Raw genomic sequence first — 26,459 nt, 5'->3', positions numbered from 1 at the left:
AAAGGTCCTGTGAGGAATCTGTGAAATCCTTGGGGTCCCCCTGCCCTTTGGCCTGTGCACAAATTCTCCTAGCTGACAGAGACGGAGGAAGAATGGTTCGGAAGACGCTTCTTTGGAAATGACAGTAGCTGGGTTGGTGCCAGAGATGAAGAAGCATGGCAAATCCTGTGCAGCTTGAGCCGCTTCCAGCTAAGCACTCGAACTAGTGGAGACTCTTCAACTTCCAAAAGCATAAGACTTGCCTCAGTTATTTGGCTCATTTAATGTTGATGCCACAGTGCTACCCAATTCCCTATTAAAAGTTTTATCCACAAGGTTTAAAGACCTATTTTAGAAAGCCTAAGCAAAGGAACTTTGGCAAGAACATAGTTGAAATATGACCAGATGTGCACAATTATTCTACACTCTCCCTTTTTCATTGCAAAGGCAGCCTGCTGAAGTTCACAGGCAGTGTCTGGAATGTAGAAGTGAGCATAGCACTTCTACACTGGGAGCTTGCTTGGGATTCCAGGAGGAAGTCTTGGAGGACTAGAGGAGGTACATAAGCTGGACTGTCTGCGGTCAACCTGGCATCAATACCACCCTCTTCTATAGTCTTGTTCATTGCAGAGATTCCAAAGAACTACATTTCCCATGATTCCTTCCCCCATGGGTTGCTGAAGGGAGTAGGGCACTCACATGGGACTTGGAAAGTAAGCAGAAACTATTCTTCGGAGGCAGTTGCCGTTGGATGTGTGGGAAAATAGAGATTTGCAGAGGCCTTCTTTAGAATTGCAGTGGCTTTCAGGCAAACTCTTGAGAATTTCTGACCTTTTGGCAGAGATCGTTACCTTCTGTGGGAGCTTCTCTGACCTTTGTCTCTCCAGTTCTTCCAATGTGGATCTTAAGCCCCTAATTACTGTATCAAGTCCTTTTCACCTGGAATGTATGGATGGCTTCTGTTTCCCTAACAATGCAGCTCTCAGTAGATCCCAGCATCTATTCAACCTTTTGCTCTAAATTGGCCCCACTGGAATTCGAATGGGTAACAAATACTTCTTTCATTGCATCCAGGGCCCTTGCTAGAAGAGAGGATACTATGAAAGCTTTTGTGCCCTCAATGCCAGAAATGTCTTTCGTTATGAAGTACACAGAGGTAGTCCCTGTGGCCTCTCTGAGCCTTTCATTTCAGCTGCAGTTTTCAGATTCATGAGGCACTTCTCCACCGTTAAGGTAGTATTTAAAGGTAGAAAGGGCAGAGAAAGACTCAAAGATGCCAGAAGCACCCTTCCAATTAATAAATGCAGCCTAGTAGTGGGACCTGGATGTTTTGGATGACTAGTCTCCATCTGGTGGGTGTCACTGGCTTTCCCACTAGAATGCAAGCTCCACAGGTGCAGGGAGTTTTGTTTTGTTCACCAGTGTAGCCCAAGCAGGACCCGTGGGTGCTCGGTATTTGTTGAAAAAATGGACAAATGGCAACACTAGGCGTCCGAGATGCCTAAAGATTAAATATCGCATGTGTCTTATCTCTTTTCATGGTATGTCACTGGCTCTATGACACTGCACTGCTCCCCACTATAGAAGGAACAATTTTTTAAAAAGTCAGAGTGCTGCTCTCTTTATAACTTCTATCTCCCTGCACCTTCATGCTCTCATCTTCATAATCAGAAAGACTCGTTGTAAATTCAGTAATCACAGGGACAAGTTTTAAAAATGGCACTTCTAGGTCTTGTTTGGCCAACTGAAGAAATTTAGAAACAATTCACTTTATCATTATTATTTCTATGTAATTTAATGCAAAAATGTAAATAAAAACTTTAAAAGAAATGGGAAGGATAACCTTAAGAGTTTAAAAACTGAATAAATATAGCGTTAGGGGAAAATTAACATTCTTTTTTCCCATTTCACCTGACACTTAGTTTGGCATTGGGAAACCCTGATCTCACACAAGGGCTGGCTACCTTTTGTTAGGTGCTGGGACTCTGAGTCAACAAGACAGTCATGCTTCTGCCTTGAGAAGCTTACCTCTTAAGTTTTTGATGCTACGAATACTGGGAGCTGTTGAGAACACAAGACATCTAACCTAGTTTAAGGGGGAAGAAGAAATTTCCTGGTAGAGTTGTGCTTTACACTGAGACCCGAGGAGTTATCCAGAGAATGAAACCTGGGCAAGATAGGAAAACTAACATCCAGAAAGGACAAATGACTTTCCCAGTCATGCAATATTGTGGTAGAACAAACATGACAAACTAGAATTGGGCCCTCTATTAGCAGATATTGCTACTTCTTCATGGCCTTTTTGGTGAGGATCCTAAATGTAGACTCACTACCTGCTCTACCCAGCTAGCCCTAACCTGAGTCAATGAGATCTTAACAGCTAGCACCTATTACAAAAACTAACAGCTTGCACCTGACCTTTACTTGACTTCAGTTGAGTTCCAGTAACTACTACTTCAGCACTTTGTCAATTGCGGGCTCAGTCCTTTCCTTGAAAAAGAGAAAAATCACTTTAACAAAAATCACTGTTGTTCCCTGGGATCAAGATGGAGCGAGTTGGGGTGGGAGCCAGGATGGTCAGAAAACAAACCACACGTATTGCTGCTTCTGGAAGCTTTTGTTCTTTAATGAGCCATTGGAGTGATTTGTTCATCAAGCTGCTTTTGTGTAGCCATACAGCGCATATCTTGAGTGACACAAACTGGACTCTATACAGAGGATACCTTGCTCCCCCACACTCCCCAAAAGCAAAGGGAAATTACAAAGCGCCTGGTGATGGTATTAGGAATGTAATCAGTTCCATGGGTGAGATAAATCATTCTTCTTATAGAATTATTCTGTTTAACAGTAAAATATATTTCACAGGATATGTCCTTTAACAATACATAGTCTTTTAAAAATTTACACTCAGCATACTTATAAATTATTTAAACCCATTAAAATAATATACTAATCTGTAGTATACACCTTTCCCCTAGTTAAATACAATTACATGGTTCAAAAGGTGCAACTTTTATATGACCTAAGAAGACTGATAAATAGGTATTAAGTATGGACGGATAGCAAGGTGATAGGCCCCTTGGTGGGGCTTTTTTTTTTTTTTTTTTAAGTTTCAACCAAGAGACCAACAAAACGTAATAGATCCATGTCCACACTCATCATTTTGCTGTTACTGTTGAACACCAAATCAAACGTGGGAATGGTTCCAGAAAAAAAGTGGTTAAAAGTATTTTAGGGGCTTAGAAAAGACTAAGGACTCCCACAAATACCGAGGAATTTTTACAGCCAAGGCTAGCATGGTGTTGGGGAACGGGGCTGAGAAGTTATCACAAAATTATGGGTGACAGATGCATTTTTCAACACAGAATGATGCATGTCCCATATCCAGCTCCCCATCAAGGGGAAAAAAAGGAGAGGAGGATGAGGAAAGCTGTTTGGATTGTGTTTCTCTTTAAAATTAAAACTCTTAGCTTTGAACACATCCTGAGAATACTTTCTTCTCTCTGGTTTACCAAAGTGCTTGTGAAATGTACACAGTCATTAGTTACAATTTTAAAAACACCAAGGCCCACAGGCACTGAAGGGGGCCTGCAGCACTTCGCTGGACTTCCTCTTTTCAGCAGGTTTCTGGGATCCTTTGTCTCTGACAGTGAAAATACCCTCTCATGCTAGAACAGGGAAGCCTCTCCTAACCTCCCAGCAGAGGTGAGTGGAGAGCTGCAGCTGGTTTCTGAGGAATGAGAAGGCAGGGCTCTGGTATCCCCTTCCCTGACCTGGGTCCCTTGCCTCTGCAAGGCTCCTACAGGGAAGGCGTACCTCCCCTCGTGTTTTCAGAAGCCCAGAGTGGGAAAACAATGAAAATGGCAGGAAGTACAAAGTGCATTACAAACTAAGCATACCACCTCCCTGAACCTTTCCTGTATTTGCTGTTATAATCATTTGCTTCACTTTGTGGCACCCAATGTGATCCAAATTAGACTTTTTGATGCTATCACATTTTTCATGATAAGGGATGTTTTGATTTCACTGGGGAAAATTGAAATCCAGGCTTTGTTTGGGGCCAGGAATGTGTGAGAGAACAGAATGCTCTTCAATTTGGAGTATGGGCTCCAAGTATGGGGCCATCCTGCTGCTGCCATGCAGGCATTTTCTTTGAGGCATTTGAGATCAAAGTAAACATGCAAAGCAATAGGAAATACAGAGGTGACACACGTTAAGGTTAAATATCTTAATCATAAGTGGTTGCAATGCATACAGCATCACTTTGTGGTGACACAACCAGGGAGAGAACCAATTAAGATCAAATGGAGGGAGACAGAACACTTGGTTCTGACAGTTTTTGAGAGTTATGGCATCATCTCTGTATCAGGCCCACAACACCTATTATCCCATGAGAAGAGCAGCTTTCCTTCCTTCAAAGGGAGGGTCCCACACTTGCTCTGCATTTTTGCAATTGTGTGGCTCTCTCCTCCCTACCACCCTCCATTCTGGCAGCTTGTTAAATGACTAGAAATCCACAAATCTAGCAACTGAAAAGCAATATTTTTTATTTAACTTTATCCAAATTCAGGTTTCAAGTCCCTGAGAAAAATTATAAAGTCTCTTAACATCCATTGTCAAGTTCCTATAAAACGTCCTATATGAGTTGTTTTTTAATTGCCAAAACTTATTTTGTAAAAACAATAAAAATCCACAAAAACTTAGAACATGCCAAGATGTGTTCTGCAGGCCATTCCTCTGGGCCAAAGGAAACTGCAATAAGGGTACTCTCTCCTTTTGTATGGTATTGACCAATGCCTGGCAAGCGAAGAGCAGCAGTCATGCCCAGCAGAATGCTACTCTCCCAAGAACACTGACACAGACCTGCAGTCTGGCAGCGGCGCCAAGGCAGCAGCAATCCCACTTTCACACAGCCATGCTGGGGATGAATTAGGTTTTCCTCTGGGAAACTTTCCCAAATTCAGATTTTTAAAGGCTTTATTTATGACTCCTCAGGACAGCCTGGACAAGGTGGCAAATGTTTGCGGGGTATATAAAATGGAACATTTATTCACTAACCATCATCATTCTGGGGATTTATAAAGATCCCTTTTCCTAACTCATTTTGGAACCCAAACCAGAGACAGAGAAGACTCCTGCTGCCTTTAGCTGCCACTCAGAATGATGTTCCAAGTCTCATCTCTGGAGTTCGACAACCACCACTTTGGCAGTGGCATGAGGTTCAGTGTCATGTAACAGGAGAGACTGCCTTAACATGTCTTAATAGTTCTGTAACTTCAAATTCAAGAAGCATTAAAAGGAAGAATAACCAAAATTCAGGTAACAGTGCATGTGGTAGTTAGACAAGATCCATTTAGTAACTTTAAAAATAAACATTTTCACATATTTATCTCAAGAAAGAGGAGCATCTTTCATTTCTCATATATTATATAAATAGCAGAAATAGATTTCGAATCCTACTGATGCTAAGAAGCTTAAAATGCTATTGTAACTCAGGTGTATGGAGACACCTAGTGGTGAAGATGGTTTGACTTGTGACTTGTCCCTCAACCCAGGGATGTGTGGCTCTCACCTCCCTGTCCAATGATCCCTAATCTTAGGAAGAAATTCCATGGGAGGAGGGAAGCATAAGGTGAAAAAGAAATATGCATACTATACATTTATATTTACAGTAAACTTCAGTAACCAGAATATTAACAAAAGTAGCTTCAAGTAGTCCTTGATTTTTAAAAAAGTCTATTTAATACTGATGGTCTGAGGAAAAAATAAGTTAAATGAATCATCTGAAAAAGTTCTCTCTTATTTTTTGGCAGCTTTCTGTAACACTTATTCATGTAGTATTGTGTTTTGAATGTTTTGAGAGAATTGATTAAATGGTCATTTGTCTTTGAGTTCTAGGTTGAAATCTACCAGCAGATGAATATGTGATCTTCAGTTCAATACACAAAGAGAAAAGCGTGGATGGATTAGGGTGAAACCCTCATGTTTAGTGTTCACCGTATCTCTGGGTCATTTAAGAAAATTAGAGGAAACTGACCTTAGGACCAGAGAATCTGAGAACAGTACGGCTACTGAAACTTCAGCCCATGCAATATATTTGGCAGGAACTAACTAGAAGTTAAACCAACATTGATTATTATTACATCAAACATCATCAAAAAACAAAACTTCTACTCTCTTCTTCATTGTGTAACCAGAGGTCTGAGACATGCTCTGATGGCTTAATGGAAACAATTGCCTTTTTACTTTCCCCAGAATATAACATGAAGTGTTTTTCAAAAAAATCTTAAAATAGAGAGCTTAGCCTTTTTTTATAAATCCTTGGGGGGAAAAAGTATATTCTACCCCAGCTCCTAACTATCCCAAAATAAACTGAAAGGCTTTTGCTTACATGGTTAAGAAAGATTTACATGTTTTCTTCCAAGGCCAGAAATCAATGCGCCCTTCAGGCCCACAATGTGCTCACCAGTTCCACACCCACTTCTGGAAAGAGGATGGAAGAGAGGCAACTACAAAGACCTCCACGACTGACCCAAATCCCCAAGTCCTAGCTAGGTGGCTTTGTTAGTGAAATCTCTGGTCAAATACTGCAGCCAAGGCACAGCTGGCACTATCCCGGCAGGCTTCAAAGAGGCCTTTCCACTTCCACAGGAGGCCCAGGAATTTAGCATACCAGGTCTTGGTTGTATGCTTGGGCAAGAGGCTGGACCTCACTTAGAATGGACTATTGTGGATGAGGCAATGAGAAGAGGCCTAAAAATGAGATGTGTTTACTACTCTGCAGCTATGAAGGAATATACATCTGCTAGTTCAGACCATAAACTCATTATTTCCAAAGAGAGCTGGCTGTTGGGTGGAGCTGCAGTCTGGGTCCATAGTTTTCCTGTGGCCAGACCCCACGGTCCCCTCTGGGGTCTCTTTGGTTTTCTGAGGTGAGTTTTTCACATTCTTTAATTTTTGTTTGCCCTTTTCAGGGTTGAAGGTTCCTCTGCTGATGAACTGAGGTCTGTCTTCTAGGGATTTGGTTAGGCCCAATGGTCCCTCCATTTCCAGGGCCTCACCAGCTGAGCCAGCTCGGTAGAATGGAGATTTGGAATAAATCTGAAATCGTTTTCTGGTCCCATGAGAAGAGACTGAAGAGTCCACTGAATCCAAAGAGTCGTGCTGCTTTTTTAGCTGCTTTCTCAACTTGCTAGAAGGTGCAGACTTGCCAGCTGCCCTCAGGGAGCTAAGAGCCAAGCTTCTCTCTAATCCAGAGAAGAGACCAAAGCTGAAAATGACAGTTCCCTCGAAAGCATATCATTATATAATGAACAGGTATGACTATTCACACGTGAAATGAGGTGAGCTAGATTTGGAGGGTCCAGGCTAAACTACTTTGTGCACACACATAACTCAAAAAGAGTTCACCATCCATTTCTACACACATCATTTCAGAATCAACTCCAATGAAGTCTGGGATTTGACTATGCCATTAGGAGATGCCTACAACTGTCACTGTCATTTTAAACTACCCACTCTTAGAAAATGGATCATGGGTCAGTAGGACAACATTGTTGTGATTATTGGCTTTTCTCTTTGGCAAAGTAAATACCAGAGAAAACATTAAATTACCAAAAGCTACATTACATTGAAGGCTTCACCTAATGAATAATTTATATAAAAGCTTCACAAAGATCATTATTTTCCAACTCCTTAAGACTGTCTTAACTTGGGAATCCTTAATCCTCCTTTGCACTAATGTGTTCATTTACCCGATTTCTCAGAGATGGCACCTTCAGACTCAATATTTAAGTTTTCTGAGCTATCCGCGGTCCCAATGGAGGCCTCAGACTCAAGGGTTTCATCATCAGAGGCACGGGGTTCCAGTATAAGCATCTCAAATGTTAGCTCCTCCCTGTAAGATACAATCAAGAAATCCATTAGTATTTGATAAGAAGTGGAAGGAAGTCAACAGGAGAAAAGACCTTCCATAAAAGTCAGGAATTTAAGTAGCAAAACCAGTTACATTTCTTACTGTTCCCAATCAGGGTGGTGATAAGGCTCTGAAAGCCATAGTAATGGTGAAGGCTAACACTATGTACTAAAAGACAAAATGCAGCAAAGGCTGGACCCATAAAAGGGCCAATGGTGAGGTAGGGAAAGATGCCGAAGCTATAAGATCTAATAATCAGATTAGTGTTCTAAATTTACTCTAGCCCTACCTAGTTTGCCTCAGTGGATAGAGCGTGGGGCTGTGGACTGAAGGGTCCCAGGTTCAATTCTGGTCAAGGGCACATGCCCGGGTTGCGGGCTTGATCCCCAGTTGGGGGTGTGCAGGAGGCAGTCAATCAATGATTCTCTCTCATCATTGATATTTCTATCTCTCTCTCCCTCTCCCTTCCTCTCTGAAATATATATTTATTTATTTTTCACATTCACTCTAAACTCGTTTATAATGCCAAAGGAAGGAACTTTCTTCTCTCTGGTCCTGTTTCCTCATCCACAAAACAAAGAGGTTAAACTAGATAATCTCTAAGATTCCTTCCAGCTCTTCAACTATTTTCCATGAAACTTTACTATATTCTCTACCTTGACCACAGAGAAACCTCTGGATGAAGTAAAACGCTGACTTGATATTTTCTGTCCTTAAAGCTTAAGCCATCTCCACTTATCATATTTTCTTCTCCTCTTCATCAATCACCTACCTATCTCAGTCATGCCCCCTCAGTCCCTAAAGTCTTTGGTACATGGCTCCTAATCTTGCTTTTCTAACTACTGCCTGATATCACCCTAATCTACTTTAATCAATATCTTTGTAACCGCTCACTTTAATACCCTACCACCAAAGTTCCTTTATGTCCACAACTTCTAACAGCCTTCCCTCCACTTTATATAGGGAACTTTCTCCAATGGGAAGATCTGGAATTATACCAGCTCTGAATCTAACGCATACTCTACTTGCCCACAAACTCCTTGTCATTCCAATTCTTACTTCCTTTTTCATCTCGTCCCTTTCAAAGCCCTTAAGCTTCACTTCCACTACCTAGCTTAGACAGTTATTTGAAAGATAATCTCATTGCTGCAATTACCACTGTCATAAGCCATGTGTATTCACACCTCTGAGACAGTGCTCATACTTTTTCCTTTCTCTAGAAAGATTTTCCCCTTCCTACAAATTCCTGTTCATCCTTCAATACCTCCAATACCATTTTCATCAGAGCTGAGTTAGGTCCTCTTTTTAGATCATTCTTGTGTCAAATAGCCCAGACAATGTACCCCACTTTTGCTTTATCATGTTCTGCCAAGCTGAGCTCCAGCTGGTTTTTTAGCTTGCCTAAATTCTAGACTCAAGCCTGGCAAACAAAAAGTACTTTAACACACTCATATCCCCACATGAATCAAGCTCTCAGACCTGGGATTCTGGAACTCAGGAACAAAAATCCCCTTAAAACTTAAGAGTCAACATCATCAGTCAAGATCAGTATATGGTGCCTTCAGGGATGTTCCTATTATCCCCAAGATGTATTGTTTCCATCTTTGCTCCAGTGACAGCAAAGGTTACAAAGCTACTTATTTGTCCCTCCCCTAAATTACAACCAATTTTTAATATTCCAATATTCCAGCACCCATTAGTGTTGCTGCCCTACTCTGACCATCTAGTTGCTGGCCCCATGGCTTTATTGATCATTAGACAATATCCTTCCTTCATGGAGTTCTGAATAATGCCTATTCTGAGAAGGGACTTTGTCTTAGCCTGGGAATCATTATTTCCCCCTTTTCAAGATAAATCTGTTCACCGAAGCTGGTCTCTGATCTGTTAGAATCTCGGCTAAGATTCCTTGACATACCCTGTCCCAGTCAGCCTGTCTAGAATCATCACTGTAGCAGCTTCAAGTCTCCATGCTCACGGAGCTTCCTTCAGGCAACATATCTTTGTCATCTCCACATCCTCTGTATCACCTGATGATACAGTGCTTGACTCGTAGGAGATACTTAATAAATAAGGAAATATAAAGGACAGAAGGAAGGAAATGAAAACAAATAAACTGGTCATTCTCTTTCCTCCTGGAAACTCACTTCTCTTTCTGTAGGTTCTCAATCTGTTCAGTCAGCACTCTCTCCTCCTGCTGCATAGCTGCTTGCTGCTGTTCTGTGATGTCCATCTCCATGGCTGCCTCACTAGTCAAGGTCTCTTCTGGGACATCAGACATAGAGGGCAACCGAACTACAACAGGAGAGGATGGACTTGCATAGTTACCTCGACGAAGACACCCCTTTCCCTACAAAGAAAAATATATGTTGTAAAGTAAATTGAGTGCCTACATCAGTTTTACGTGACCCATTTAGGATAACAAGAGTACTTCCATCATACCAGGTGAATGTTAGGAATAAATGTTAGAAATAAATTCTGTAAGGCCCAAGATACTTAGTGAGATACCACCCATCAAATACATTTAGATTAAATATTTCTTTCAAGGGCACTGGGAAATGAATACTTCAGCACGTGGGAGTATAAGGACACACTGTGTACTGGGATGTGATTCTTCTTGTAAATATAGGCTGCATCCACTCCAAACTAAATATCCATACATGGCTATTTAAATGTAAATCAATTAAAATTAAGTAAGTAAAAATTTATTTCTGCATTTTCACTAGCAACATTTCAAGTTCTCAATAGTCACAGGTGGTTAGAAGCTACCATATTGAACAGTGCAGATATAGAACATTTCCATCATCACATAAAGTTCTGATGGATAACAATGCTCTTCACCTTTAATTTTGGAATGCATAATCTCTCAAGGAAGACTATAAAAACATGTCCCGAAACTCAGTTTCATTAAAAAAAAAAATCATTTCTATATCACAGGGTGCTGGTGAGAGAGATTCTCTGAGAACAACTCAAGAAATTTCTTTCTTGAGATCAGAGGGGGAAAAAATTCTTATTACTTTTAAATTGGTTACTTTATATATAACTTTAGCTTCTGATAATGGCAGATTAGGTATTTCAGATTACCTCAGCAGGAGTGCCGAGAACAACTGGACCAAAACCACAAAAAACCCAACATATTCTTAAAGGCACCAGAGAGCTAACAAGATAGGCCAAGGAAAGGCTAGCCCAGCACTTCGGGCTAATCTAAATTTAAGAAAAGGTGGCTGAGATCTGAACAGAGCTTCTGACAGACTATATCAGGGGTCAGCAAACTACAGCTCATGGGCCAAATCTGGCCTTGTGCCTGATTTTGTAAAAAAAGTTTTATTGGAATACATTCATGCTCATTAACTCACACATTATCTATGGCTCTTCTGCAGAACAATAGCAGCATTAATTGTTGCAACTAAAACTGTAAGATCTACAAAGCCTAAAATATTTACTCTCTTGTCCTTTTCAGAAAGAGTCTGCCAACCCATGGGGTAGAGAATAAAAGTGGGGGTCCAGAACCACACAAGGGTGTGGCCTCTATGCCTGACACTGGGATCCCCAAGATTTATATCCTAGACCTCAGGGTAAACTGAAATCATAACAGTCCTTGCAGATACTGCAGCCTATCTTTAAGTCAGTTGAATAGTCCAGAAAATTGTAATCCTGAAATCGAATTAAAGTAAGCCAGATTTTTAGTGCCCTGGCACCTGGCAGAAAAAGTAAAAATACTATTTAGAGGAAAGAAACATCATCTCAGGCCTCAAAATATTTTTAGAAATAATTTTTTAAATACTGTGTCTGACACACAATCAAAGGTAACCAAGAACAAAAGGAAACAAGACAATGTAAATGAAAACCAGTAAAAACAACAGAAAACAGAAACCCTCAATGATTCCAGACATTGTACTATAAGACAAACTTAAAATAACCATGCTGAAGGAGATAGAAATACATTGTTGAATTAATGGTCCAGAAGTTAGATCAGAACAAAATATAAAGAATCAAGTAGAAAAAAACAAAACAAAACAAAAAACTTTCAGGAAAAATTCAAAAAAGAAGGTAAACAACAGGACACAATAAAAAGACCTACTATATGTAAATATATATATATATCAGGAGAGAAGAGCGATTCTGTAGGAGAAATATTAAAGAGAGAATGGCAGAGCATTTTCAAGACCAATTAAAGATGTCACCCTACTGACTAAAGAAAGCCTTCAACCTATAAGAAAGATACACTTAAAAAGTCCATACCCAGACACAATTGCTAAAAATCAAAGGCAAGAGAAAATCTTAAAAGCAGTAAGAAAAAAAAATGTAGCTGCAATAAAGAAGCAACTTTTCAATAGAAACAATGGAAGCAGAAAATAGATATTTTCAAAGTGATGAAAGAAAAAAGTAACTGCCAATCTAGAATTCTATACATAGCAAAACAACTTTCAAGAATTCAATTGCAATGAAGACATTTTTAGTCAGTCTAAGAGAATCTGTCACCAGCAGACCCGCACTAAAGAAGAGATAGAAAATGACACAAGAAGAAATGTTAGTGAGGGAGAATGAAGAACAATGAAAATAGTAAATATGTGAGTGAATCTAAATAAAAAGTGACTGCATAAAACATAATAATAATACATTGGATTAAAATATACAGATAATTTAAAATACAAACAGCAACTATATCATAACTAAAGCATATTAAAGTTCTTGCATTATCTTGGAAAAAGATAAAAGTACCAATGAATAGACTTTGGTAGGTAATGGATTTTTATTGTAACCTTTAGTTTAACGACTAAAAGAAGCATAAAAGAGTGTAAAACCTTTTAGACTAACAAAAGAAAAAAGTGGAATAATAAAAAATAGTCAAAAGAAAAAGGCAAAAAGGAACAAGAAGGCAAGAAAGAAAAGGAACATGTGTCAGATAAAGTAAAAGCACATCATAAAATAATAGATTTATTATCCAAATACATCAGTGATTACATTAAATGTAAATTGATTAAATGCTCTAGTTAAAAATTTGATGATTATCAGACTGTATTTTTTAAAAAAATCAAACTATATGAAGTCTATAAGGGACACATATAAAACAAAAGAATTCAGAAAGGCAGAGAATAAAAGGATGGAAATAAAAGGCATACCATGTCGAATCAAAAGGAAACTAGTGTCGCTATTTTAATTCTAGACAAAGTAAACTTTAAGGTAAGAAGTGTTACCTGTGATGAAGAGGGATATTTCACAATGACAAAAATTCAAATTATGAAGAAGATATAACATTATTTCCAAATTTACAAATATCCATTTCTGAAGAAATGGCTTCAGAAATTTAAAGTACTTTTCTATCTGGCCGTAGCCATCACAGGTCTTAAAACATTAGCAGACTCATAAAACCTCGTAAGTCCTAAAATTCTTTCCACTTAAAAAATCTTAAACCATCTATTTCGTGTGTAAAGGTTGTTTAACTTAAGGAATAAACTTAAAAATATATATTTAAAGTAAAATATTGACAAAAATACTCAAAGAAATTGACAAAGCTATAATCGTCACAGAGAAAACAACTGTGTACAAACAAATCAGTAAGCTATGGATCTGAACAACTTAAAATAAAGTGATAATAACAGACATACAGAATTCAGTATCTAACAACTACAGAACACTCATTATTTTAAGGCACATACAGCAAAGACAATGCATTTTTTAGGGTTGAAATAATTTATCTGACCTTTAATTTAAAATAAGTTTACTAACAATACAATTATAAGGGGAAAACTAAAAACACCTATATATTAAGAAATAGACCTCTAACACACTCAGAGTCAAAGAAGAAATCACAATGAAAATTAGAAAATATTTTTAATTAATCAACAATATCAAAGTCTGTCGGCTACAGTTTAACCCAGCCTACCTTTAAATTATAGCTTTATATATGTATTTTTCTCTAATAAGCAACAAATAGAAAAGGTTAAATTTTAAAGTAAGCATTTTTTCCCCCAGGAACAACAAACTAAATAAAGAATAACAAAATAAATCCAAGGAAAGGAAAAAAAATAAAGAGAAGAGTAAATAAACATTAGAAAAGAGAGGACAAAATCCAAAATGTAGTTCTTTGAAAAGACTAATAAACAAGTTAAAATCCTGGCAAGATGAAGATAAATAGATAATTCACAAGTAACCAAAGGCAGAAATGAAAAGGAACATCATACAAAACTTATAGACATAAAAAGGATAAGAGGCTACTATGATCAACTTTGTCAATAAATCTGAAATTTTATACAAAAATATAAGTGGAGAAATTCTAAGAAAATCCAAGTAATTAATACTGTCAATAAAGAAATATAAAAAAGTGAATAATCTTATCAACTGAATCCATAAATTCATGCTTTCAAGATAGAAAACTCTAGGCCTGTATGATTTCATTAGCAAAAAAGAAGAAATAACATACAAATCACAAATTCTTTACAGAATTATAAAAAGGACTATTCCCCAACTCATTCTTAGAGGGCAGCATAACCTTGATATCAAGATACAATAAGAATATGGCCCTGGCTGGTATGACTTAGTTGGGTGTCATCCCATGCACCAAGAGGTTGCCAATTCAATTCTTGATTAGGGTATCTGCCTGGATTGCCAGCTTGATCCCTAGTAGGGGTGTGTGCAGGAAGCAGCTGATTAATGTTTCTCTTATCAGTGCTTCTGTCTCTCTTTTCCCTCTCTCTAAAATCGATTAAAAATCAAAGACATAACAAGGATATGAAAATTAAGAACTATTATAAGACAATTTTACTCATCAACACAAGTACACAAACTCTAAACAACTTACTATAAACTAAATCAAGCAATATGTAAGAAGGATATTACCTCATGACTAAGTTGGATTTATTGTGGTAGTACAATGATGGTTTAACATTATAAAAACACTTGGTATAATATGACATATCTATATATATAAAGAGCCAGGGGCCATCACAACCAAATGGAGGACCGAACAGGCTGCATGGGGTGACCAGGCCGGCATAGGAGTTAGTGAGGGAAACCAAACGATGAGTACCAGGCTGCATGGGGCAACCAGGCCAGCAGGGGGGTAGTGAGGGATGACCAAACGACTGAACAGCAGGCTGTGTGGGGCGACCAGGCTGGCAGGGGGGGCAGTGAGGGGGGACCAAATGACCGAACAGCAGGCTGTGTGGGGCGACCACGCCAGCAGGGGGGGTCAGTGAGGGGCGACCAGGCTGGTGTGGGGGGGCAGTTAGAGGTGACCAGGTCGGCAGGGGGGTGCAGTTAAGGGCAACCAGGCTGGCAGGGGAGCAGTTAGGGGCGACCAGGCTGGCGGGGGAAGGCAGTTGGGGGCAACCAGGCTGGCATTTGGGGGCAGTTGGGGGCACAGGCTGGCAGGCAGAGGCAGTTAGGGGTGATCAGGCTGGCAGGGGGGCCAGTAGGGGCGATCAGGCAGGCAGGCAGGTGAGCAGTTAGGAGCCAGCGGTTCTGGATTGTGAGGGATGTCCGACCGCCAGTTTAACCGGCGGTTGGACATCCCCCGAGGGGTCCTGGATTGGAGAGGGTGCAGGCTGGGCTGAGGGACCCCCCCGCCCCACATGAATTTCGTGCACTGGGCCTCTAGTCTATAACATAAAAGTCTATGAACACCTAAATGGACATAGTATTTCATAACATTCAATAATAAATCCTAATAACAATTCTTAGAAATCCAAGAATAGAAGGGAAAATTATCTCATAAAGCATCTACAAAAATTCTACAGCAAACATCATATTTAGTGGTAAAAGTTTTAAAGCCTTCCCTTTGAGATTGGGCAATGCGAAAATGATCCTTATCATCACTTCCTTTCAACACTGTACTGGAGGTTCTAGCTAAGGAAAAAATAAAAACCATATCGACTATAAAAAAAACAAGTGAAACTATTGTTACTCATGAACAATATGACTAGAGGTATGAAATCCAAAGGAGTCACAGCAAAATTATTAGAATAAGTGAGTTGAGCAAGGTGAAAAACACCAAAATCAAATGTATTTTTCCTTCATGAGGAACAAATAGAATATAACAATTTTAAAATAACATTTATAATTGCATTAAAATATTAAAATCCTGGTAATAATTGAAACTGAATATGAAGGGCAAAAATATAAAGCTTTTTAGAAACTTTATCTTCATAACATCAAGTAGTGAAAAATGTCTTAAACGTGACATAAAATGTACTAGCCTAAGGAAAAGGCTGATAAAAGTTAGACTACATTAAAATTAAGAAATCCTGCTTTAAAAAAAAAAAAGAATTCCTGATTCATCTAATGGCACCTCTAAGTGGAAGAAGAAATTTGCAACAGAAGTAACCAATAAAGGGCTTGCATTGAGAATTCATAAAGAACTCTTACAGATCAGAAAGAAACAGGCAAGCCAATTAGAAAAATGGGCAAGAGCTTTGAACAGGTCCTTCAAAAAAGGATATCTAATACATACTTATAAAAAGGTACTTAAGTACATTAAAGGTACAGAAGTGCAAATTAAGACCACAATTACACACTGTTAAAGGTAGCTAAAATGAAGAAATCTGGAATGTAAGTGTTGACAAGGAAGTGGAACAACTGGTAACTTTCATACACTACTACTGTAGCACAACTTTATGTACCAAAGTTGATGATACATATATACCATGACCCAGTAATTCCACTCCTATATTTCCCCAACAAAAATACATGCGTGTGTCCATAAAAAATACATGTATCAGAATATATTCATAATAGCATTACTCATAACTCCCAAAACACAAGCCAATGTCTACCAACATGAAAATGGTTAAATGGTGGTATACATATATCCTGGAATACTATACAGTAACAAAAATGAATTACAACTAAACACAACATGGTAAGTCTTATACATAATAAGACTGAAATAAGTCAGATACAGAATAATATGATTCCATTTATATAGAGCTGAAAACAAACACAACAAAACTATAGTGCTCAGGAATACATCCTTTAGTGGGAAAACAACAAAGAAAATAGAGCAAGTAACATAAAACTCAAGTTACTGCTTACCTCTGAGGGAGAAAAAGGATTGTGATTGGAAAGAAAAAGAGGTGGTTTTGGGAGTGCTGGCAATGTTCTATTTCTTGATTGTGAGTGGTATGTGGATGTTCATGTTATAATTCACTAGAGGCCTGGTGCACAAAATTAGTGCACTGGGGGGCGGGGGTGTCCCTCAACCTGGCCTGTGCTCTCTTGCAGTCTGGGACCCCTCGGGGGATGTCTGACTGCTGGCTTGTGGCTGGATGGCCTTCTGCTGCTGCACGGCTTGCTGCGTGAGCTTCAGCAACTGCTGCATGTGCACAGGCTGGGCCAACACCATCTGTCCTGTGAACACCATTGAGTGGGTGAGTCAAGCATAGAGGCAAGCTCACCCTGAGTTCCCTGCGCTTCCCTGAGTCACTGAGTTGTTCAGACTGACTGCCTTCTACAGAGAACAACACTGGGATCAGGCCTAAGCCAGCAGTCGGACATCCCTCTCACAGTCCAGGACCCCTCGGGGGATGTAGCAGTGCTGAGCAGCACTCCCCCTGTGGGAGTGCACTGACCACCAGGGGGCAGCTCCTGCATCGAGCATCTGCCCCTGGTAGTCAATGTGCATCAGAGTGACTGGTCGTTCTGGTTGTTCCGCTGAAACGGTTGCTTACGCTTTTATATATAGAGATTAAGATGTTTATGTATATTTCTGTGCTTCTCTATATGTGTTGTATTTCACAACAAAAGTGGTATTTTAAAGCTTTTCAATGTTAGCTTTTTATGCAAATATGCCATTATCTTTTGAATAGCATGAGACAATAAACTGACATATTTCTCAGTTGATTTGGGGGAGAAAGAAGGAAGACATGCTGTATCAGAAACAGAAACTATTGATCTAGCCCTGGTGTTGAGGTGAGGTGGAAGTGGAGGGCAAGTTCTAAGGGTATTCAGGCTAATTAAACTCATGTGCTCTTAAAATATGCAATGGGATGAAAATCAAGAGGATTACAAAGTTATTATTCCACTTTTAGTTCTGAGAGCAAGAAGTAAAGAAAATATTAAGAAAAAGTTGCTCAAAACACAAGATCAGTCTGCAAATTCAACAAAAAATGCCTTAGAAGAAGGCACTGATGCCTTTGCCTGGCCAATGTAGCTCAGTGATTGAGCGTTGATCTATGAACCAGGAGCGTTGATCGATTACAGGTCAGAGTACATGCCCGGGTTGGGGGCTTGATCCCCAGTTGTGGGGGGAGGGAGGGCATGCAGGAGGCAGCCAATCAATGATCTCTCTGTTATCATTGATGTTTCTATCTCTCCCTTCCTCTCTGGAAAAAAAAATTATATATATATTTAAAGTTGCCTTTGTTCAGTGTCCATACCATCACCTTCCTAACTGCCCAAGTACTTTACCATGGGTTAGCTAAGGATTACTTAACAGAGCTAAAGAAAATCAAACAAGTTCTACAGGTCTAGCTCTTTTAAGACAGCATTAAATAAAGATGAAGGAAAACCTGAAACCTCTACAGCCCAGAGTTCTCTTACAAGGTCAAGGAAAATAACTTTTGAAGTTGATTACATAGGGCTTTAGAAATATGAGAAAATGTTAATATTGTGTTAAAAAGTGGACATAAACTTGTAAACCATAGGTTTGTTTTTTTAATCCTCACTCAAGGATATCTTTCTTTAATTTTTAGAAAGAAAGGGGGGCGAGGGGTAAGAGAAATAACATCAATGTGAGAGAAACTAGTGCCCTGAGAATCAAATCTGTAACCTTTTTGGTGCACTGGATGATGCTCCAACTGAGACACACCAGTCAGAACAATGTAACAGAGATCCTTAATTATGTAATTTGGGTCAGAATTCTGTGCTGAAACCGGTTTGGCTCAGTGGATAGAGCGTCGGCCTATGGACTGAAAGGTCCCAGGTTCGATTCTGGTCAAGGGCATGTACCTGGGTTGCGGGCATATCCCCAGTAGGAGATGTGCAGGAGGCAGCTGATGGATGTTTCTCTCTCATCGATATTTCTAACTTTCTATCTCTCTCCCTTCCTCTCTGTAAAAAATCAATAAAATATATTAAAAAAAAAAAGAAGAATTCTGTAAGAACAGTCCATAATAGACTTTCCTATTATTCTGTGAGACCAATCTGTATTAAGCTTTCCTACTATAACAAAAATATTGGGAACCAAATGCTTTAATGTGAAGGATCTAAGTGAAAATACCTCTTTGAGGTAATCCTCAGTTGAGCCCAGCATTTCCATTTTTCTCATAAGGTTTAAAGAGGTAATAATATAAACAAGTAGAAGGTACACCAAAGTGTTAAAATGAATAAAGCCTATGAGGAGAGTTTTGATTTCTCAGAAAAATGCCCTTATAAGGCCCATGATGGAGAAAGAATGCAGGAAGGAATGGCAAGGTATGGTGGAGGGGACACAAAAATATTCAATGCTCTGAGTCAAAATAAGCCCAAAGAATTAAAGATAGATGAAGTTAGAGATACTTGTGGTGGTAACTAGGGAGTGGATCGCACAACCCTTAAAGAAACTTGATGACTGCCCAGCTGTTGTGGCTCAGTGGTTGAGCGTCGACCCATGCACCAAGAGGTCGCTGGTTCCATTCCCAGTCAGGGCACATGCCCAACTTGTGGGCTCAATCCCTGGTGGGGGGGCTTACAGAAGGCAGTGGATCGATGGTCCTATCTCTCTCTCCCTCTACCGTCCTATCTAAAATTCAATAAAAATATATTTAAAAACATACAAACAAAAACAACTTTATGACTATGTAGTGAAAGACATCTCTTACACTACTAGGGAATCATGAAGATCCAAGAAAAATATATATAACTAGAGGCCCGGTGCATGGATTCGTGCACCGGTTGGTTCCTTGGCCTGGCCTGCGGGGATCGGGCTGAAACCAGCTCTCTGACATCCCTGGAGGGGTCCTGGATTGAGAGAGGGCGCAGGCCAGGCCAGGGAACCCACCGGTGCATGATTGGGGCCGGGGAGGGACCACAGGAGGGCTCCAGGGCATATTCGGCCCATCTCGCCCAGTCCCAATCAGCCGGACCCCAGCAGCAAGCTAACCTACTTGTCGGAGCGTCTGCCCCTTGGTGGTCAGTGCACGTCATAGTGACGGGTCGAACGGTCAAACGAACAGTTGGACACTTAGCATATTAGGCTTTTATTATATAGGACTGGAGTTTGTCCATGGGTTGGATATATAAGAAGGAAAAAATATGCACTATCTAGATAGGACTGTATATAACTAGTTAAAGCACAAATCTCAGAATCCTAATGAAGAAACCATACCCCCAAACAGCACTTTGGACCAAGATAGACTATCACTGTTTGAGTGTCTTCTGTTAAGTCACAAAAATAGGAAGCAAATAATTGAATTATGGGACCACTTCCTGAGGAGTTTACTTTCCTGGTAAGGAGAGGTCTAGAAAATTGGCTGTTTTGCATAGTGTTATAATTAGGTAACCAGGCTTGCTCAAATATCCCAATGCTTGTAGTTATGATTCACCAGATGAAGATTAGTAAGCACTTTAAACATTTTAGTCATTTTTTTGTGCATTTATTCTTACACATGAATTATCCTCACCAAATATTTCTGTATAATTCTGTAAGCCAGGAACGTTGTATGTATTGTAGAGTAGTGGTTCTCAAAGTGTAGTCCATGGATCCCTGAAGGAATTAGGTGGTGTCTACAAGCCCATGGAGATGTCAAAATTATTATAATTTTTTTTTTTAAACGTCACCTGAGGATATATTTCCCCAGTGATTTTTAGAGACAGTGGGAGGGAATCGGAGAGAGAGAGAGAGAGAGAGAGAGAGAGAGAAACACTGATGTGAAAGATACATTGACTGGCTGCCTCTGGTAAGCATCCCAATCAGGGCCAGGCTGGGATCTAACCTGCAACCCAGGTACATGCCCTCAACCAGGAATTGAACCTACAACCCTTCGGTCCATGGCCTGATGCTCCAACCATTGAACCACACTGACTAGGGCTCAAAATTTTTATAATGATACTAAGATGCTAGTTGTCCTTCCACTTGACAATTGCACTAACTGTACAAGCTGTTGGCATCTTTGCATAAATGAAAGCAGTGTACCAAACTATACTAGTAATCATATTCTGTGCTATCATGCATAGTTTAAAAAAAAAGTCAATTTCATTTCATGTCTTCCATTAAGCAGTATAAATTAATTTTATTCTTAACCCTTGAGTTCACTATTTTTAATTTTCTGGGTGATAAAATTAAAAGTTTTATACACAACGAACCTTTGCTACATACTGACTAGCTATCTTAAGAAAAAAATATGTGTACATTTGAAATGCAAGCTGAATTAAGAGCTTTATTCATGAAATGCTACTTAACACATTGCAGACCAGTAGTTTTATTGCTAGCTTTACCCAGTGGTCAGATAAGTTTCTATTGAATGAGTACAGAAAAAGTTGTATATAAATGTTAAAGGCACGCTTTAAAATTAAATACCCATTGTATTTTGAAGTTATTTATTACATGTTCTTACAAGCTAATATCTTTTTAAAGTATGATACTTTGTAAAACACTGTGTAATATGAAGAATTCTCGTGATCCATCTGCAATGTGCTAAAATAATAGACAAAGTATGACTACTGCATACAGCAGACACTGTCTTTAAAAATTTAAGGGAGCCCATCATTTTGAATAAAATAAATGTATGACCATATTTTTTTGTCAATGACAACATTTCAAGCTTTCAAACAAATATTAGAATGAGTTTGACAGCTGCCTAGTACTAAAGATTTTCTGAAGAGATTGGTGGTAATATTAACAAATATTATTTTTGTTTGATATTGTATAATGAAACATTTGAAAGATCTGCATAACTCAGTGAACCAATATTTTCTGAATGATTCACTTATGACATTACAAAGCCATATATGAGTTGTTAAAAAATCGCTTCAAAATGTGAAATAACCAATAGATTATTTTTTAATTTTTTTACCAGAGGACAGGTGCATGAAATTTGTGCATGGGGGGAGGGGGTCCCCCTCAGCCCAGCCTGCACCCTCTCCAATCCAGGACCCCTCGGGGGATGTCCGACTGCCTTAGGATCAGGCCTAAACTGGCAGTCGGACATCCCTCTCACAATCCAGGGCCGCTGGCTCCTAACTGCTCATCTGCCTGCCTGCCTGACCGCCCCTACTGGCCCCCCTGCCAGCCTGATCACCCCTAACTGCCTTTGCCTACCAGCCTGGTCGCCCCTAACTGCCCCCTTGCCAGCCTAGTCACCCCTTACTGCCCCCCTGCAGGCCTGGTCGCCCCCAACTGCCTCCTTCACCAGCCTGGTCACCCCCAATTGCCCCCCCTGCCAGCCTGGTCACCCCTCACTGCACCCTCTGCCAGCCTGGTCACCCCTCTGCCAGCCTGGTCGACCCTCTGCCAGCCTGGTCGCCCCCAATTGCCCCCCGTTGCTGGCCTGGTTTCCCCCAACTGCCCTCCCTGCTGGCCTGGTCACCCCTCACTGCCCCCCCCCCCCCCGCCGGCTTGGTTGCCCCACACAGCCTGCTTGTTCAGTTGTTTGGTTGTCCCTCACTAACCCCCCTGCCAGTCTTGTCGCCCCACGCAGCCTGCTGCTCAGTCATTTGGTCGACCCTCACTAACCCCCCTGCCGGCCTGGTCGTCCCACAGCCTGTTCGGTCGTCCATTTGGTTGCGATGGCCCCTGGCTCATCTATCTATCTATCTATCTATCTATCTATCTATCTATCTATCTATCTACTAGAGGCCCGGTGCACAAAAATTTGTGCACTCGGGGGGAAAGGGGGTCCCTGAGCCCGGCCTGTGCCCTCTCGCAGTCTGGGACCCCTCGGGAGATAATGACCTGCTGGCTTAGGCCTGCTCCTGGGTGGCAGAGGGCAGGCCCAATCCCTAGGTGCAGCCCCTGGTCGGGCTCAGAGCAGGGCCGATTGGGGAGTTGGGGCGCCGCCCCATCATACACGGAGCAGGGCGATCGGGAGGTTGTGATTCCACCCTCAGTCATGCTTAGGGTAGGGCCGATTGGGGGGTTGGGGCACCATCCCCTGTCACACTCAAGGCAGGTCGATGGGGAGGTTGTGGAGCCACCCCCTGTCACGCACAGAGCAGGGCCGATCAGGGGGTTGGGGCGCTGCCCCCTGTCACGCACAGAGCAGGGCCCATCAGTGGGGTTGGGGCTCCGTACCCTGTCACACACAGAGCAGGGTCGATCAGGGGGTTGGGGAGCTCCCCCCTGTCACACACAGAGCAGGGCCCATCAGGGGGTTGGGGAGCTCCCCCCTGTCACTCACAGAGTAGGGGTGATAGGGGAGTTGGGGCAACGCCCCCTGTCACACACAGAGCAGGGCGGATCAGGGGGTTGGGGCACCGCCCTCTATCACCCACAGAGCAGGGCCGATCAGGGGGTTGGGACGCTGCCACTGTCACACTCAGGGCAGGGCTGATGGGGAGGTTATGGCTCTACCCCGTCACACACACAGCAGGGCCCGTGGGGGCGGGGGGAGGGCTTGGGGCACTGCACCCTGTCACACACAGAGCCGCAGGGCGATCAGGGGGTTGGGGAGCTCCCCCGTATCAGGCACAGAGCAGGGCTGATCAGGGGGTTGGGGCGCCTTCCCCTGTCACGAACAGAGCAGGGCTGATAGGGAGGTTGTGGCCCCACCCCGTCACACACAGAGCCGCAGGACGATCAGGGGGTTTGGGCGCTGCCCGTCATGCTGATCCTGGTGCCGGGAGGCCTCGCGGCTCCGCTGATCCCGGTGCTGGGAGGCATATTACCCTTTTACTATATAGGATAGAGGCCTGGTGCACGTGTGGGGGCCGCTGGTTTGCCCTGAAGGGTGTCCTGGATCAGGGTGGGGGTCCCCACTGGGATGCCTGGCCAGCCTGGGTAAGGGGATGAGGGCTGTTTGCAGCTGGTCACACCCCCTTCAGGGTGGGGGTCCCCACTGGGGTGCCTGGCCAGCCTGGGTGAGGGGATGATGGCTGTTTGTAGCTGGTCACACTCCCTTCAGGGTGGGGGTCCCCACTGGGGTGCCTGGCCAGTCTGGGTGAGGGGCTGAGGGCTGAAGCTCCCAACCGCTCCCTTTTTTCTTTTTTCTTTTTTTATTCTGGGCCAGCTTTAGCTCTGAGGCTCCAGCTCTTAGGCCTCCGCTCCTAAAAGCAGGTATCTGGTTTGTTTCGGTTCTATAATCGAAACTCTTTTGTATCAACTCCAGCTCTGAGAGCCCGGCTCACTGAAAGCTGGTTTCTGGGGTTTTGTTTAGCTTCTATATTTGTTACAATGTTTGAAACTGTAGGCTCAGAGGCCGGCAGCGGCAGGCAGGGAACGTTGGAGTACTCCGTCACTGAAGCAAGCAAGCCTCATGTTAATTTCAAGCTGCCTGGCTGCCGGCCGCCATCTTGACTGGCAGTTAATTTGCATATCTCGCTGATTAGCCAATGGGAAGGGTAGCGGTCGTATGCCAATTACCATGTTTCTCTTTTATGATATATATATATATATATATATATATATATATATATATGTATTGTTGTTGTTAATCTTCACCCCAGGATGTTTTTCCATTGATTCTTAGAGAGAGTGGAAGGCGGGGGGGAGGGGAGCGGGGGAGAGAGAGAAACATTGAAGTGATAGAGACACATCAATTGGTTGCCTCCTGCTCAGGGGGTTGGGGGGTTGGAGGGGGGGTGGGGTATAGAACCTGCAACCATGGTACGTGCCCTTGACTGGAATCGAACCTGGGACCCTTCAGTCTGCAGGCCAATGCTCTATCCAGAGCCAAACCAGCTAGGGCAACCAACAGATTTTAATGTCACAGTCTATACTGCAACTAACTTATAAGAAACTAAAACTTGTTGATTTGGAGGTGTAGGCCCAAAGAGCAAACAAATATATGTGAATGACCAGATCAAAACTATATGGACCACTTCCCTCACTCGAGATACCACACAGCTCCGTAAGTCCATTTTAACAGGTATGAGTCTGAATCTCTTAATGGCATCTTTAAAAGAGCTACGAGCTGATACCTTTTAATAAAAGAAGCAAGGGTTTTTTCATCTACAAGGCCAACATTCTACAGGGAAGAAGGAAACACAGCTTTGGATCAAGAGCAGATGCTAAGCAGGTGGAATAAATAACTAAGTTGTTTTAGGGAATGTATGAGGGAAAAACTCTCTGCTTTCTTTGTAAAGAAACATGTTCTTGAGCTATCTTCCTTGCTCTGTGAGACATTATCAAAGACTATGATAAATTAAATTATTGGTTTCACTTCTCCAACCTTCTGTAACAGAATTAATTTCCATTAGAAAAATATATCCCAGATAGTTCACTAGTTCAAGAAGAATGAGAGATGTACATAACAAAGCTGGACTCAACCTGAAACTTACTCCAAATCAGCTGAGCCCTAGGCACTTCACAGAGATAAATGATAAATACATAATTATTATATCAAGCCAATTAATTTTTTGGGTGTTTTGTTAGGGAAGATTATTGTGAATATACTTGATGACTTTAGGCTATCCCATGCATACCTAATAGTCACATTCTAGAAGCTACCACTTGAGTAAACCCATTGTTTTTCCCTAAAGGTCTGGAAGACTTTGGTGATGGGGAAAAGTTTGGTGGTACTATTTCCTGGTTTAAAAACTTTGATGGCCTCTCAAGGCCTAAAAGGATCAAATCCAAACTTCTGGTCCTGACATTTAAGGACCTAAAACCTTACTATCAATCTTCCCTTCCTTCATTCCTACCAAGAAATCTTCTATTGTAGCCACTGAAGTTTATTCAATTTTCTCAAGTAGTACTAGTCACCCAGCTATCGCCTCGAACAGATGAGATTTAATAAACCGAACTACCATGATTTACATTTTTGTTTACTAGGTTGTTAATTTATCTAAGGCAAAGATCTAGTCGTTTCTAAACCTCCAGCACACCTAGCACAATGCCTGAAACATGGCCTTTTTTGTTGAAAGAAAAAGAAAGAGAATAAATGAAATTGAATAAATGAAGTTAAAGGAACAGGTCTCATTTATAGAAGAGAATGAAAAGGGAAAAAAAGACAGAGAGAAGTACTTCTAAAGAAACATGTATTTAAAATAGTCTCATTTTTACTTAGTAAAACTCTAAAAGTTTAAAAATATTAAATGGATTTATGATACTAAATTGAGTTCAGGTTTTATCTCTACAAAAATCTTCCTAAAAGTATAAAGCTAGGAATACCATAGTACTGTCATAAATTCAATTAAGCATACATAAGGAAAACATAAATATTCAAAAATATTAATAGACACTGGTGGTTTTCTTCTTGCCTTTTACACTTTACCCTACTGTTCAAAATTTTCTAAACTGAACATGAAACAAGTATCTAAATCTATCTTTTATGTAGAAGTATAAGATCTTAGATTTATCAAATGGCTAATTTTAAAAGAAATAAGTTCAGTAATTGCTAAATATAAAATAGTTTATCTTTCATTTTCAAGTTCTATGAGAAATTATAAAAGTTTCCTTAAAAGCAGTAAGTATGTTATTATGTAAAAAAGAGCT

General features: G+C 41.0%; 1 protein-coding gene across 1 annotated transcript in view; it reads right to left on the bottom strand.

Annotated features, from left to right (window-relative positions):
• Positions 1-4,504: 4,504 nt before the first annotated feature.
• The window catches only part of MYO9A (myosin IXA), a 424,596-nt gene continuing 402,641 nt past the window's right edge, over positions 4,505-26,459 (bottom strand). Inside the window, exons 42-44 of the mRNA XM_081084933.1 lie at positions 10,039-10,241; positions 7,734-7,876; positions 4,505-7,226 (exon numbers count right to left, since the gene is read on the bottom strand). Coding sequence (XP_080941059.1) covers positions 6,790-7,226; positions 7,734-7,876; positions 10,039-10,241 — 783 coding nt within the window. The 3' untranslated portion in view covers positions 4,505-6,789. The remainder of the gene's footprint in view (positions 7,227-7,733; positions 7,877-10,038; positions 10,242-26,459) is intronic.

Source organism: Myotis nattereri, assembly GCF_964212035.1.
Source record: "Myotis nattereri genome assembly, chromosome: 1".
Lineage (NCBI taxonomy): Eukaryota > Metazoa > Chordata > Mammalia > Chiroptera > Vespertilionidae > Myotis > Myotis nattereri.
This window is presented reverse-complemented; position numbering and strand designations above follow the sequence as displayed.